The sequence below is a fragment of the Morone saxatilis genome, unplaced genomic scaffold, assembly GCF_004916995.1.
Source record: "Morone saxatilis isolate NCDOM2014 unplaced genomic scaffold, NCSU_SB_2.0 Contig11, whole genome shotgun sequence".
In the NCBI taxonomy this organism is placed as follows: domain Eukaryota; kingdom Metazoa; phylum Chordata; class Actinopteri; family Moronidae; genus Morone; species Morone saxatilis.
Genome location: NW_023339663.1, coordinates 5772146 through 5785634, shown reverse-complemented (window position 1 = coordinate 5785634; position 13489 = coordinate 5772146). Strand labels below are relative to the sequence as shown.

At 37.9% G+C, this 13489-nt stretch overlaps 1 protein-coding gene across 5 annotated transcripts in view; it reads left to right on the top strand.

Annotated features, from left to right (window-relative positions):
• tspan4a (tetraspanin 4a) overlaps positions 1–13352 on the top strand; it is a 117303-nt gene extending 103951 nt beyond the window's left edge. For 3 of the 5 annotated variants that reach the window (XM_035682065.1, XM_035682066.1, XM_035682063.1), the window contains exons 6-8: positions 1492–1623; positions 10191–10274; positions 12822–13350. In XM_035682065.1, the coding sequence (XP_035537958.1) occupies positions 1492–1623; positions 10191–10274; positions 12822–12890 (285 nt within the window). In that variant the 3' untranslated portion in view covers positions 12891–13350. Of the gene's footprint in view, positions 1–1491; positions 1624–10190; positions 10275–12821 lie in introns of all 5 variants that reach the window. The other 2 variants (XM_035682060.1, XM_035682064.1) reach the window with 2 other exon arrangements.
• Positions 13353–13489: the final 137 nt, after the last annotated feature.

The window sequence follows — 13489 nt, the reverse complement described above, 5'->3', positions numbered from 1 at the left end:
TATATATATACTGTATATATATTAAATTATGTGCCTTAAATTCCACTGCAAAGAAAACACAATGTGAGAATCAAAGATTTGAAATTAAGGACTGCAGAGGATGAATGCTGCTGCCGGTGAATGCCTCTAGGAGACATCAAATGATAGATTGGAGACTTCAGGGCACTTGGGACCTTTTTCACATCATAGATCCAGTGTTGTGGCTTGTAGTTTTGTTCCATTAGCAAATGTGCTGTAAACGCTGAATGTTTGACTCTGGTCTGTGTGCATGCATGTGTCTAATGGCTAGAAGGCATATTGTGTAAGTGTGTGTGTGTGTGTCTGTGTGTGCACATGGTGACTGAAAAGGCATAAATGATGACAGCGAATGCATTGCAAATAATGTATGCAAATGTGTGTGTGTCTGCATGTGTGGGTGGAAATGTGCAGGCTTTTCTTTCTGCATACAGGATGATGGCATGAGGAGAGTCTGCCTGAATGAGCCAGCGTTTGAAAATGTTGATGTGCAAGCATGAACATGCACTTTCTTCATTGTTAGATCAGCACTGCTTTGTGTATGTATGGGGGCTCCATAAAGTCTGGCTGAGAGTAAGACCATTAAAAGGCAGCTCTCTGTCACTGCTCTTCCTCCCAAGCCTCCTTCACACATGCTGAGTCACTGAATAGATAATACAGCAGATGTCCCTGGAGCAAAGTTCACCCTGAATATCATTATTAGCCGCTTATGGAATAGAAAAGTATCTACATGCATGAGAAGTAGTAAAAGCATCCACGAGGCGCCAAATGCTGGTACAATAAATCAGAAAGGGTCACATGCCACACTGGTTGTTAACGTTTCGAGGTGATAACATTTGAATATTATGACTCTATGCAGTTTCTAGCCTTTGATTTGTTCTTGAACATTAAAACTATGCTTCAAATGCTTTCTGGTTATTTAAATTCTGCTGTAGTTCATGATAAATTGCAAGCTTGATCCATTGTTTAAGCGGGTGAGGGAGTTTTAAATTAACACACAATCCCCGATTCTGTGCACGAAGTGGCATGAGGAGCGGCTTGGGTAGTATTGTTCTTGTGTGGAATTAAAGTCCACTGAAAGAACAAAACATCAGGGGCACTTTATCTTTTCATGAAGTACACTGATGAATTGAATTGTGGTGAAAGCCATGATCCCTTATGAAAAAATCTATACCAATCACAAAGGGTGGAAGATGTAGATAAAAAGAACAAGGCAAGTTAAAAAAGAATTTTAGATCTTTGAGACAAATGAAATGTGTATTGTACAAAAGGGGCAGCAGCTCAATATCAGGAAGATGAAGTGCCTTTTATGTTCAGCACATATGAATTATTTTGTTCAGTAAATCATATTCTTGGCAGGTAAATAATTTTAGCTTCCATCGTAGCAGGATGTTTTTTTGTGCATGCATTAGGATTTCTGTGTGATAATAATATAAGGTCAGACTCTTTTGACTCATAGTTTTTTCTCCTGTGCAGTTTCGCTGCTGTGGAGTAACCAACCACACAGACTGGTTTGAAGTTTATAATGCCACCCGTGTGCCAGACTCCTGCTGCCTGGAGTACAGCGACAACTGTGGCCTGGACAACCCAGGAACATGGTGGACAGCGGTAAGTGTAACAAATACATTATACACTGTGTTTGTCTGCTCTAATGTAAACTGCAAACCAGCTTATTAGTAGTAAAAAAAAAAAAAGCAGCACTTCCCTTTTATGGCACATTATCTAATTATTATCTCATTAACTTATTATTTCAAGTTAATCTTGTCAGAAGCTTAATTAGTTACTTGCTACAGGTGACCATATCATCATGTCATCCACAGTTTCCACTTCAGCCAGTAAGAAATAAGAAGCCTTTTTTATCTACTTGAAATCAGAGATCCACTGTTTCAAAAACAAGCGGGAAAATGAACACCGTCTTTTTGTGCGAGTACTGAATACAGTAGCTGTAACTAGGTAGGTGGGGCTTAGTGAACGGCCAATCAATTATTTGGGGAACTGAGAGCACAAATACATGTGGTACATATAAGGTACCATTTAATTAAACGTTAAATTGATTATCTGTTTTGGTGAGGGTCTTCCTCAACCAAGTTCCAATATCATCTCAGGTACAGAGTCAAAGAAAAACGAAGGAGAGAAGAAGTCGTCACAGTGTTGGTCATATTTCATTTAAATGCAAATTTATAATGTCAAAAGACAATTCCCACATGGCTACGTGACTTAATACAGCTAACATTCAAGTAACCAGTTATCTATTGAAAAACAACTTAGGGTCACAAATATTCCAATTCAGCAAAGCTAAAAAACTGGGCCTGCCTATTTTTATGTTGTACCATAGCTGTGCAAGCAAACAGCAGGACGTTGAGAGATTTATGTTCATAATTACTGATGGAATTAATTACTTCTGTCCAGAAGGACTTTACTGCTGGTGCTACTAATGTTCATCGGATGTATAATAAGTGTCATATTTTTAATTTTTTAGCAGCTGCACTGCGCAGAGAGTTGTTGTTTTCCCTTTGAATTGTGATATAATCTTTAGAAAGCAATCATGTTGTACGTCATAAAATACTTTAAACCTCAGCTGTTGAGTATTGTTGGTATTTTGTAGTTTTAGAGATCTTACACTTGTGGTACCTCTACGTTTCTTCACATCCATCAGATCATTAATAAGCCACAAAGATCAACAATGTATGCTTCTTTGCTTCTGCAAAACCAGATGAAAATATGGTTGTCACTTTAAAACAATTAGTATCATGTGGAAAAACAGCCTGATCTGCTAAGAGGGGTTGCATGAGTGTGAGCATGACTGTTAGCCCTGGTGAAAAAGCTGAACAGTGTGTGCAATGGATTGCATCAGTCAAGAGAAAAATAAAGCTATAAAAACTTTTGGAGGTTTGTCTTGATGAATATGTAACACTGGGTGCTTCTAGTGCTATTGGTAGGCAAATGGATATGTACTTGTAATGTAATTTAGCAAGAGTGGAAGTTGTTGCTGTGGAGGTAATTGAGTGTGTTGAGATAATAAGTAAGGACAGCTGGTATTAATTACACATTCATTCAGAAATAAAATTACTCCACCTACTTGTGACCTGTTCGGCACCCCTGGCAAAGTCTGCTGCACTGAATTCTTTACTTAACAGTATCATTACCATTTCTGAAACACAAATTGTGCGTCACATAAAAGCAACCACCTGTTCTCTTGACACTCTTTATTTAAACTTGTCATTAACACAATTAGTCCCAGCATTCCTTCCGTCATTACACGAAGCAAGAGGGTAACTTCCTTCCGCCTCTACTGTAAAAAAAAAGGAAATGTCAAAAAAGGAAATGAGGAAGTCATTGATGAACAACCACACAAATTTTTAAAATTCCCTTTCTCACCAAATTCCTAGGAAAAAATGTTTTTTTTTACTCAACTGGTGTCTCTACCGTCTTCAAAACACCATCTTTGAAAACTCTAGTCTGGTTGCAATGGTCTTATTAGCAATTACAAAACATATATGTACGTATTATTACCTGGCTGTACCTTAATCTGACAGTCAATTGCTTAAACCTGCATGATGTATTATCTTTTGGCCAGAACAAGCTGTAAACACAACATCAACATAATATCATAACATTGATATTATATATCGTGTTGCTTATGTACACATGCAGCAGATATGGAACAACATACATTGAAAATGATGTTTTGGGCCATCTGGCATGTGTACGTCTAATATTCCTTCTCCTTTTTGGCTTTGATCTGGTCTGCACCAACCCCTGTGTAAAATATATGGCTCTTTAGCTGCTAAATGCTCCGCTGTGTTCACCAGTTAGTTGATACCTTTGTCTGTCTGCTGTTAAGTGCCGAGCAGGTAGCGTACAATAGGTTAATCAGAGGTTTTTCATTAAAAACAGCTGCCTGCTGCAGATGATCGGAGCAGTGAGTGAACCAAAACAGAAAAGTTGCAGATTTTAGAACCATAGAAATGAGCTGAAAGAAAATATCATCATCTTATGTTACCAACATCAGGTTGAAAACTACCAAGATATAAGCATCATGTTGGCTGATGTTTGTTTGATGTCACTCAGACTGCCTGTACGAGTGTGTTTCCTTATGCTCTGGGGCTCTTTGCTGTTTTAGCAGCTCATACTGCACTGCACTCTCAAAGACCAATGCATTTTAAAAACTTGCAAACTAGTAAACACAGGAGGTAAATGAAATATTTCACCCAGGGTCACTTTAAAAATCTTTTAGCAATAAAAGCAAGAAACACTTTTTTTTGGTTTGTTCAACATTTACATTCTTTTGTTACTTATTCAGTTCACAAAAAGAAAATATGAAAAACATAACAGCAGGAGACCTACACAACAGCTGTTGTTCTGCTCTGCCAACTGCAAAAGCTTATTATTATTTGGAGGCATCAACAGGAAAGATAAAAAATAAAGTCTCACAAAAAGCTGCAATGGCAGGGATCATAAAATTACGTTTTGAAGTCAACATATTGTCATCATAGGGACAAAACATTTAGGGCCACTTAACACACTGATAGTTCACTTCTGTCATCCCACTGCGCTAAAGCAGTCACTGTACATCACAATGAGTGAATATGATTAATAATAATGACAACAATTTTAGTGTAGCTTCAGATGTTATTACGTTGATTCAACAAAATGGTAAATGGGCGCATTTTAAAAATCATATCAAATGTGCCAGATGTCGCCTGTAGAAACAGTCACGGTTTGTAAAGCTCCAGATCAAGTGTGTTACATCTGTTTCAAAAATGTCACACTGTGTTGGAGGACTTCCATTTTGTATTTAAAACCAGATTTCAAACAGTATAAGACATTTAACATCATACAGTATGACATTCAGAGTTTATTCATGAACTTGGGCACACCAACTGACAACACAGACTCACCACAAGGTCCATTTAGTAGCTGTTCTAGGGCTTGCAGTCATATCACCTGATCTTCATGAGCAGATGGATGTAAAGATGTTGCACTTTAATACACATTATTGAGATAATGATGATGATCAAGAATGGAAAGTAGCCGTGTGTAACATTTAGAAGGATCTATTGACAGAAATGGAATATAATATTTCTAGGTATGTTTTCATTAGTGTATAATCACCTGAAAATGAGAATCATTGTGTTTTTCATTAGAATGAGTCTTTTTTATATTTACAGAGGGAGCAGATCGCCTGATTTGCATAGCATACCGCCATGTTTCTACAGTAGCCCAGAACGGACAAACCAAACACTGGCTCTAGATAGGGTCATTTGTGTTTTTCGCGCACTTCGCATAGTTTCTCCTTCAGGGAGGGTGAAGCGAGCAACTACACCACTAGGTGCCACTAAACCCTACACACTGGTCCTGCAGGTACGACAATAAGCATTGTGATGATTGAAAGCGCCAGGACAGCTACTAAATGGACCTTGTGGTGAAATTTTCACCACAGGAGGCAACATTGCTATTTGACACAAAAAGTATTTTCTTCATTACATCTTGGTTTCCACTTGCAAAGGGCAGATCTTAAATATGATGCCATCATGGTCACAGGTGTAGACTTGGGAGCAGACAGCCCTTCATTCCTTAAATATAAGCCTCTTACTTAGGTTGTGTACAACTCAATTTAATTTGTCCATTCAGCAGAAAGGCCAACTTGTGGTCAAGCGGCAGTGGTTTTCAATTTTAAAAATGAAAGACGTAACCTTTTAAAATGTATTTCTATTACTTTTCCTGTAACCAAGTTCTGCACAAACCATTGAAAGATTTTTCAAAATTATGCATATTTACCTCCTTCAGGTGACAGCTTGATGGCCTTCACGTAGACCTGAGAATTCCACTGACCCTTCTAGTGTGAAACGCATTTTGAAAACAAATTAATCTGGCTAGTTTTGAGTTTTGATTAATATTTACCCTCAAGAGTTCAGGTAATGTAGTTCACACAGAAGCAGTTCTCTCTTCCAATAATATGTGCATACCCCTGTTTTATTTAAATATATACTGTACACTTTTCAAATTATATATCTTTTTCTAGGAAACATACATTCTAACCCTTGCTTCTCAGTCTGAAATCAAATCATTCTCCAGAGATTTCTCTATTGGGCATCAAGTGACAAAAGAAGTCAGCGATGCCATTCAGGGTCATTGATGGTTTTATGTTGTTGAAATGTCTCGAGGCAGAAATTAATGCTTTTTTGTTTCGTTTTTTTTTCTAATACAAATGTTATAAATGCCTCTTTTTCCTCTTCAGTGAACAGATTACTGTTGAATAGAGTTGGAATAAAGCCTGTTGTCGGCTTTAGATTCTTGTGGTTCTTGTCATTGGCAGCCGAGTGTTCGTGAACTCGGGATCTGTGTAAAAATATTTTCTCTAAATAAAACAAATCTCTTCACGCTCTCATTGATGGGAAACAGAAAAAAAACCCAAAGGACACACTTGAATGGAGGCGCGATGACACACACACACTGATACACACACAGTTTCAATGCCTGCAAATATACAAAGTCCATGTATAATCTATTTTTACATTTACCTGACGTTATCTGTTATGCAATAGGAACAGCATTCTTTGCTAAAACTTTGAAATTGTATGTTGGTTTCGTTTAAAGAGCAACTTAACATCTTGTTTTAGCTTAAACACCAATCACATGCATTTAAACCCAGACACACACACCATCCCATTCCCCCCTGCTGTTGAAATATACACAAAGTGGCTGTAATTTTAAAAGACCTGTTTTTGAGTGAGTAAATTATATGTGCAGTTACCATCCTTCCACTGCAGCTTAGCACAGAAACAGCTTAGATCTTGGGAAACATAAAAAAACATAACTAAACATTAACCAATTGACTGACGGACTAAAGCATCTTATTAGATTCAAATAAACTTTGGAATTCATTTTTGTGCAGATTGAAGGTTGTGGATTTTGTCCCCCATCTCTTCCATTGGAAGTATGTTAGCGAGGGAACTCTTAATGGTTAGTAGGAGCCATAGACTGTATAACTGAATATGGGCTTAGTCTCTGTGACGTCACCCAAAGGGTTCGACGTTGAGTGTGGGAGGAGCTGAGGTGAGCTGAATAAAGCCTGGCTGCTGAAAACAGCCACCTGTGAGCTTGATCAAATTTAAATGGGTGAGTTTTATTAAAATTCATCCCCTGTACACCTGTCATGAAAGGAGAATTCAGCTATAGAGACCAAAACCGTTTTTTTGTACCAGGCTCTAGATATGTTTATTCCTGCTGTTAAGTTGGGGCCTAATAGAGTTTGGCTCACTTTTGTAGCCAGCCTCAAGTGACTGTTTGAGAAACTGCAGTTTTTGTTATTTCAGTGTAGGCTTCATTGGAGTAAGATTATTTTGAAAGGCAATGATGAACGACCTATTTAGTTTTTGTGCGTGGAAGTTCATTCTTGACCTTTAGTAACAGTGCATGTCACAAAATAATGTAAGCCCAATTATACACCAGCTTTTCTAAACTTTCAATGGAGGCATTTTCAGCAAGGGATCAGTCTCAGGTTTCTGGAAGCCCGTACACAGAGCAAAACAGTTTAACAGTGAGGAGGAGGATAAAGAGACTGTGGTACAGCAGGTCCATGGGGAAGTCCAGACCAAGGAGTGGATGATGACAATCCAACACATAAGACCAGGACAAACACAACTAAATCAGCATGGACTAGCAGGAGAATCTCACTGGGATTCAAGACAGAGTTTTTAGGTGACAGGTAGTTGGCATTTACCACAAACCATTTCAACACCCTAAGATTCTTGAATAGGCAAGGACTCTGGACTGGAAGACATTGAATTAACACCAGAAACAAACAATATCATCTGTATGTGAACACCAGACCAAAATCTGTCACAGCATTGACTGGGAAAGGTTACAGTCATCAACCAGGAGTGGAAGGCTGCAAGGAGATCAAGCAGGACATTGATTGACAGCTGTTATATATCATCACTTATGATGACACTTCAATTCACTGATGAAGGCTGCAAGATGTGGTTGAAAGCTCAGAAAAGCTATTAAGTGGACATTTAAACTTAGATTATTTTCTTACCTGCTTTGTTGTTTATCTTGGATGACTTCTTAGCCTTGTAGCTGTGAATGTAGTCCCTGTGCTGGGACTGGCTTAGCAGGTTCAGGTTCACTTATATATTTTTTCCCCTGGTTTTATGTGGACGCCAAACAATAAAAATATGAATTTATATGTTTTCAGATGCAGCTCTGTGGTCCAGGAGGGTTTGATAAATAACACTGAAGCGGCTCTAAATTTTGCCTTACTGCATGACTTTCCATATTGATCCAGCCCAGAATTATTTCACCTTGTGCTATAGAAAATATATTTTTGGGTTCCCTGATGTTTCGGGCAGTAGAGAAATGCAGAGTAGATTGTAGAGAGTATATTGTGTTTGGTTTCTCTGCCTCTGGCTCAGCTTTTCTTGATGTAAGGAGATTTACAAAAGAGGCACAATCAGGAAGGTATGTCTGTAGAAATGAATAATTTAATTAGAACAGTGGCGTAGCCTGTTATGATAGTACCTTATCTTTCACTACAATATAGCAGGCTGTCATTTCTCCATTGTAACATAATCAAACACACACTTCTTTTTCAAATCTTTTACTAAAGTAAAAGTAACAACAGTGTAGAAATATTCTAAGTACAAAAGTATTGGCATCAAAATGTACTTAAAGTATTTTACAGATGAATATACATGATATCACAGGATTACTTTAATGTTGCAGTTGGTGAAGGTGGAGCTAATTTTAAAGGTCCATTGTGTAACATTTAGGAGGACCTATTGGCAGAAATGGAATATAATATTCATAGGTATTTTATAATGAGCTGAAAATAAGAAACCTACCTGAGCTGTTTTTATCTACAGAGGGAGCGGGTTTGAAGCAGTTTGTTCTAAAGATGTTTCTAAAGTAGCCCTAGACCAGATAAACTAAACACTGGCTCTAGACAGGGCCATTCATGTTTCATAGTTTCTTCTACACGCTTGGAAGGCTGAGCTGTATTCAAAAGGTTGCAATGTGGAACTTCAGCACTAGATACCACTGAATCCTACCCACTGGCAGGGACGGATCTAGAAAAATATTCATGGGGTGGCAAGACGGTGGCATGGAGACAATCACACATTTGAATATTTGCTTGGAAAATTACTTAAAACATTACATGATTGTGGAACATTTTCCAAATAAATGTATTTTCTCAATGAAGTCAGTCTCAGACAGGCCATAACAGATCATTAAATTATGTGCGTTCATTTCTCGATTTATTAGTTGATTAATAATCTAAATCTGCAATTATACCTATCTGATCTTGTGTGTTTATGGAGGTCATATAGAGGCATTAGTATTAAATTGAGACTGTTTCATACCTAATTAAAAACTCCTTGTATTAGGTTTGAATAGGCCTATTGACTAAATATACTCACTACTGCAGTTTGGCACACAAATGCCAATCCTGTCACCTTTAATGTCAGCCTTCAACTGTTATTAGAAAGCCACTGTCTTTACTTTCAGTATTCGTGTCTTTTTCATTACTTGCTTATATCCCTGACCCAGAAGGACATTGCTCTATTCCTATATTAAGTATTTTTCATCTCTTTCTACATGTTGGGCACTACATGTTTCCAGTGTTTGAAAAGAAATGTAGTCTCAAAACATAGTCTTGAAACATAGTCTTGTGGAAATGTCTTAGTGAAAAAATAGGGAAGCAGTAAGAGGGTAGAGAATTCTTTTTTTTTTGTCAAGTTGCCTTCAGAATGCATTTGAACAATGTCAGACATAAAAAATTTTGCCCATTCTCATGTCTAAATGATACTTCCAGTGTATGTGCTATTCACATTACTCCTGTTTGTACAGCTGAAGGGAGACAAGGACAGTGGGAACTTGCTTGAATTTTGGAAAGTTTCCCCAAAGAATATTAGGTCAGAGAAGGAGGGGGAGGAGGAGGAGGAGGAGGAGAAGGAGGAGGAAGAGATAAGGATGTTGCCACAGGGGATCTTTTAGCCAAAGAACATTTTCTATCACAGTTTCTAAATACAGGATGAGAAGACTCGCTGTTAATGGTATATAATATGATTGCACATAGCACTAGACATCTAAATAAAGGTTTACATTCATCAGCCAATGTTTGCTCATTCTTTATGTATATATTTGTGTGTTTGTGTGTGTCTCCACAGCCGTGCTACGAGCGTGTGAAGGACTGGCTTAATGAGAACCTGGTGGCACTTTGGATCTTTGCTCTATGCACAGCACTCACTCAGGTAATTACAGCTTTAAGTTGTATAATTTTTTTTAAGCAAGTCAGTCCTTGATATCTACAGCCTCATATGGAGGCGCTTACTTTGTGATAAATAAACCTAATACTTCCAGTGTCCTTTGCATTAAGCGCTGAATGCAGGATTTCTCTGGACAGCAGGAGCTTGTATAAGCCTCTTGTGTTACCGCTCAAGACCACATAGGAGGGTTTGACTTTCCATAAAATTCTTTTATCTCCTTTCCAGCCAAGTGTTACGTGATATGCTTCCACAATGTGAGAGGAGAAATATCATACTGGGCTCCTGTGATGCTGCAGGCTCAGTTTTAGTCGTCTATTTGATTCTCTGTGCCCTTTTTGAAAACCCTACATGCAGCAAAATGAAAACCAGAAAGATGTTATCATTGCCTGACTTATCTCAAATATCTGTGATGTTTGCCAGCTGACTCACAGCATTATACAATACAAAGAATTATACAATTATGCTTTATGCTCAGGCAAAGAAAAATTAAAGCGTGTTTATGTAGCTTTTGAAAGAAGAAATGACAAATTCTTTTTACAATTGAAAAGTTGAATTCATATTATATATGGGGAGTGATGGCCCGCCCATGTGGTCCAATCCATGACCCTGTCTCTGGTTTACTGCTTTTCCTTCCTTGGGCCACTTTTGATAGGTACTGGCCCTTGTCAGAATCCTCACACTCAAATCATTTTTCCTGCTTCTAACACATCAACTGTGAGGACAAAATGTTCACTTGCTGCCTAATATATCCCACCAACTGGCAGGTGCCATGGTAACTAGATAATCCGTGTTATTCACTTCACCTGTCAGTACTCATTATGTAATGGCTGATCGGTGTATATAAGACAACTATTATGCATAAATACTAACATTTCCTTAAAATAAAAGAAAAATTGGGAATATAAAGTTCAAATAAACACAAGCAATACCTTACACCTGGAGAGAGTCTCTACATATAAACTTCACATAACTGCAGGGAACTGAGATGAAAAGTCGTTATATCGCAGGACATCATATTGACAGAAATCTTTTTACCAACATCCTCCAACAAATGGTGAAGAAACTGTGCAGTAAAAATAATGCATCCTGGTTGTGCTCTAAGATCAAGTTTTAGGAAGAAGTGTTTGAAGCCTTCAAGTGTTTCATCATGATTTACCGCAATCCGTTACAGATCCTATTAACGACAGCTATGAAGTGTAATACAGTAAACTGGTTTAGACATGACTCGGCTATGGCTAAAACAAATATAATGAAACAAATATTAATTTACACTCAACAAAGCTGTATCCCTGTAATTTAATTAATTTACACACAAACTCACAATCACATCTACATTAAGTTGTCAATATTTTTTAAATTCTATTTTGGTGTGAAAACAATTTGCGTCTGCATAATTTTTTAAAAACAAAAACAGCTCCATTTCTTCTTTTTCGCCCTATTTTTCAGTTGGCAAACAACAAAATGGCATCACAGTCAACATCTGGTAAAAAGTGAGACAGCCAGCCAAGCTGACCAAATTATTTCATGGTTGTGACAACAGCTGTGCATTCGGCTTTACTGACATTTAAAATGATTGATTGTGACAGAAAGTTGTCTTCTTGACTTTGCTGCCACACAAGCCCACACCTGTGACTGCAGCTACAGACAACAGCCGGTTTCACCTACATGTATTCTGTCCTTTAATGCAGCCAAATTCATAGCATTGTTGTTCTTATTTACAAATTATTGAGACAAAAAACAAATATGAAATTGTTATGTAATTGTAGCCAGCAGATATCTAGATAATGGATACCGGATCAAAACAACTTGCAATTTGAGATGCAAGAATGCAATCCAGACAACATTTTGGTTAATCTGTATGAACAGATCTCTGCATATGAATGCAGATAAATAAATTAAAAAAGCTAATGAAAAGCTAAATCGGCATCAGACGATAGCCGATAGGTTCGGAGATTGGATTTTGGCCAATGCGTTCTGCCTCTTGCTCTCCACATTGTTTACCTGCATGCAACTAAAGCCCACTCAAACGTGACTGATCAATATTATTCAGACTACAAACGGAAACCAGAACGCTTCCGATACCAGGATCTTGTCACTTGTCTACAGATTATGTATTCATATACAGATATCTGTATAGATTAGGGGGGTAAAAACAGCACCTATGGAATAAAAAGAACTGAATATCACTGTATTGTCATTAACACATTTTAACTAACTTAATGTCATTTAAATTAAAGGCAGTAAAAAGGTGAATTGATCACAACAGAGTGGCATTAAATTGTGTTTTGTTTTTTGGTAAAATCACCAGATAAAGGTTTGTCGGAGATGCTGGAGCTAAGATACAGCGTTTAATAAAAAAGAAGAGCGTCCTCACATTCCAATCTGTGCAAAATCTCTACTTAATGAATATTGCACGGATTGGAGTGTGAGGATGCTCTTCCTTTTGTTATCCAAGAAATAAACGTGACGTCATTTCACTGTGACCTTACGCGTGGACATCTGAACAAATGAATGGCTTATTTGTTTTTGCAGATCCTGGGCCTGGTCTTCTCCATGACAATGTTCTGTCAGTCAGTGAAAGTAGAAACCTTCTACGCCTAGCGATCGACCTCTGTGCCATTCAGCACACTTTTTTCTTCATCAGAGAGGGACCGATATAGACCCAGCCTCCTCTTCCTCCTCCTCCTCCCCCTACAGACTCTTCTTTCCAGCGCTTGTCCTCTCTGTGACATTCCCTCTCGGATGTCACCAGTTCACAGTTTCTGCTAACTATCAACAAGCACAGTGTCAGTGTAATACCTGAGTTGGTTTCTATGGTTTGCTCTGTGTCAAAAGCTAATTTCTGTGATACATTTTATAAAGCAGTATTATGAACATGTATAAAAAAGTGTAACCCTTTTTTTTTAATATGTGTTTTGTTTTAAATTATTTTATGTGTTTTCAAAATGAGAGCTACAGTTGGGAAAAGTGCACAGTGTGAAGTGCTGCAAGTGCATGTCTCCTGCCATGGTGTGTATTAAATGTTTTGGATCGACTAAAAAGCACACGTCATCTTGTCATTCCTACACCGGAAACGCTGAAGGGTTTTATGTGTAATCCTGCTTTATTTATGCCAGACAACCTGCATGACAAACACAAGGGATGGGGGAAATTGGCCAGGAAACGGCATGTAAAACCGTTTATATATTCCCTCTGCTGAG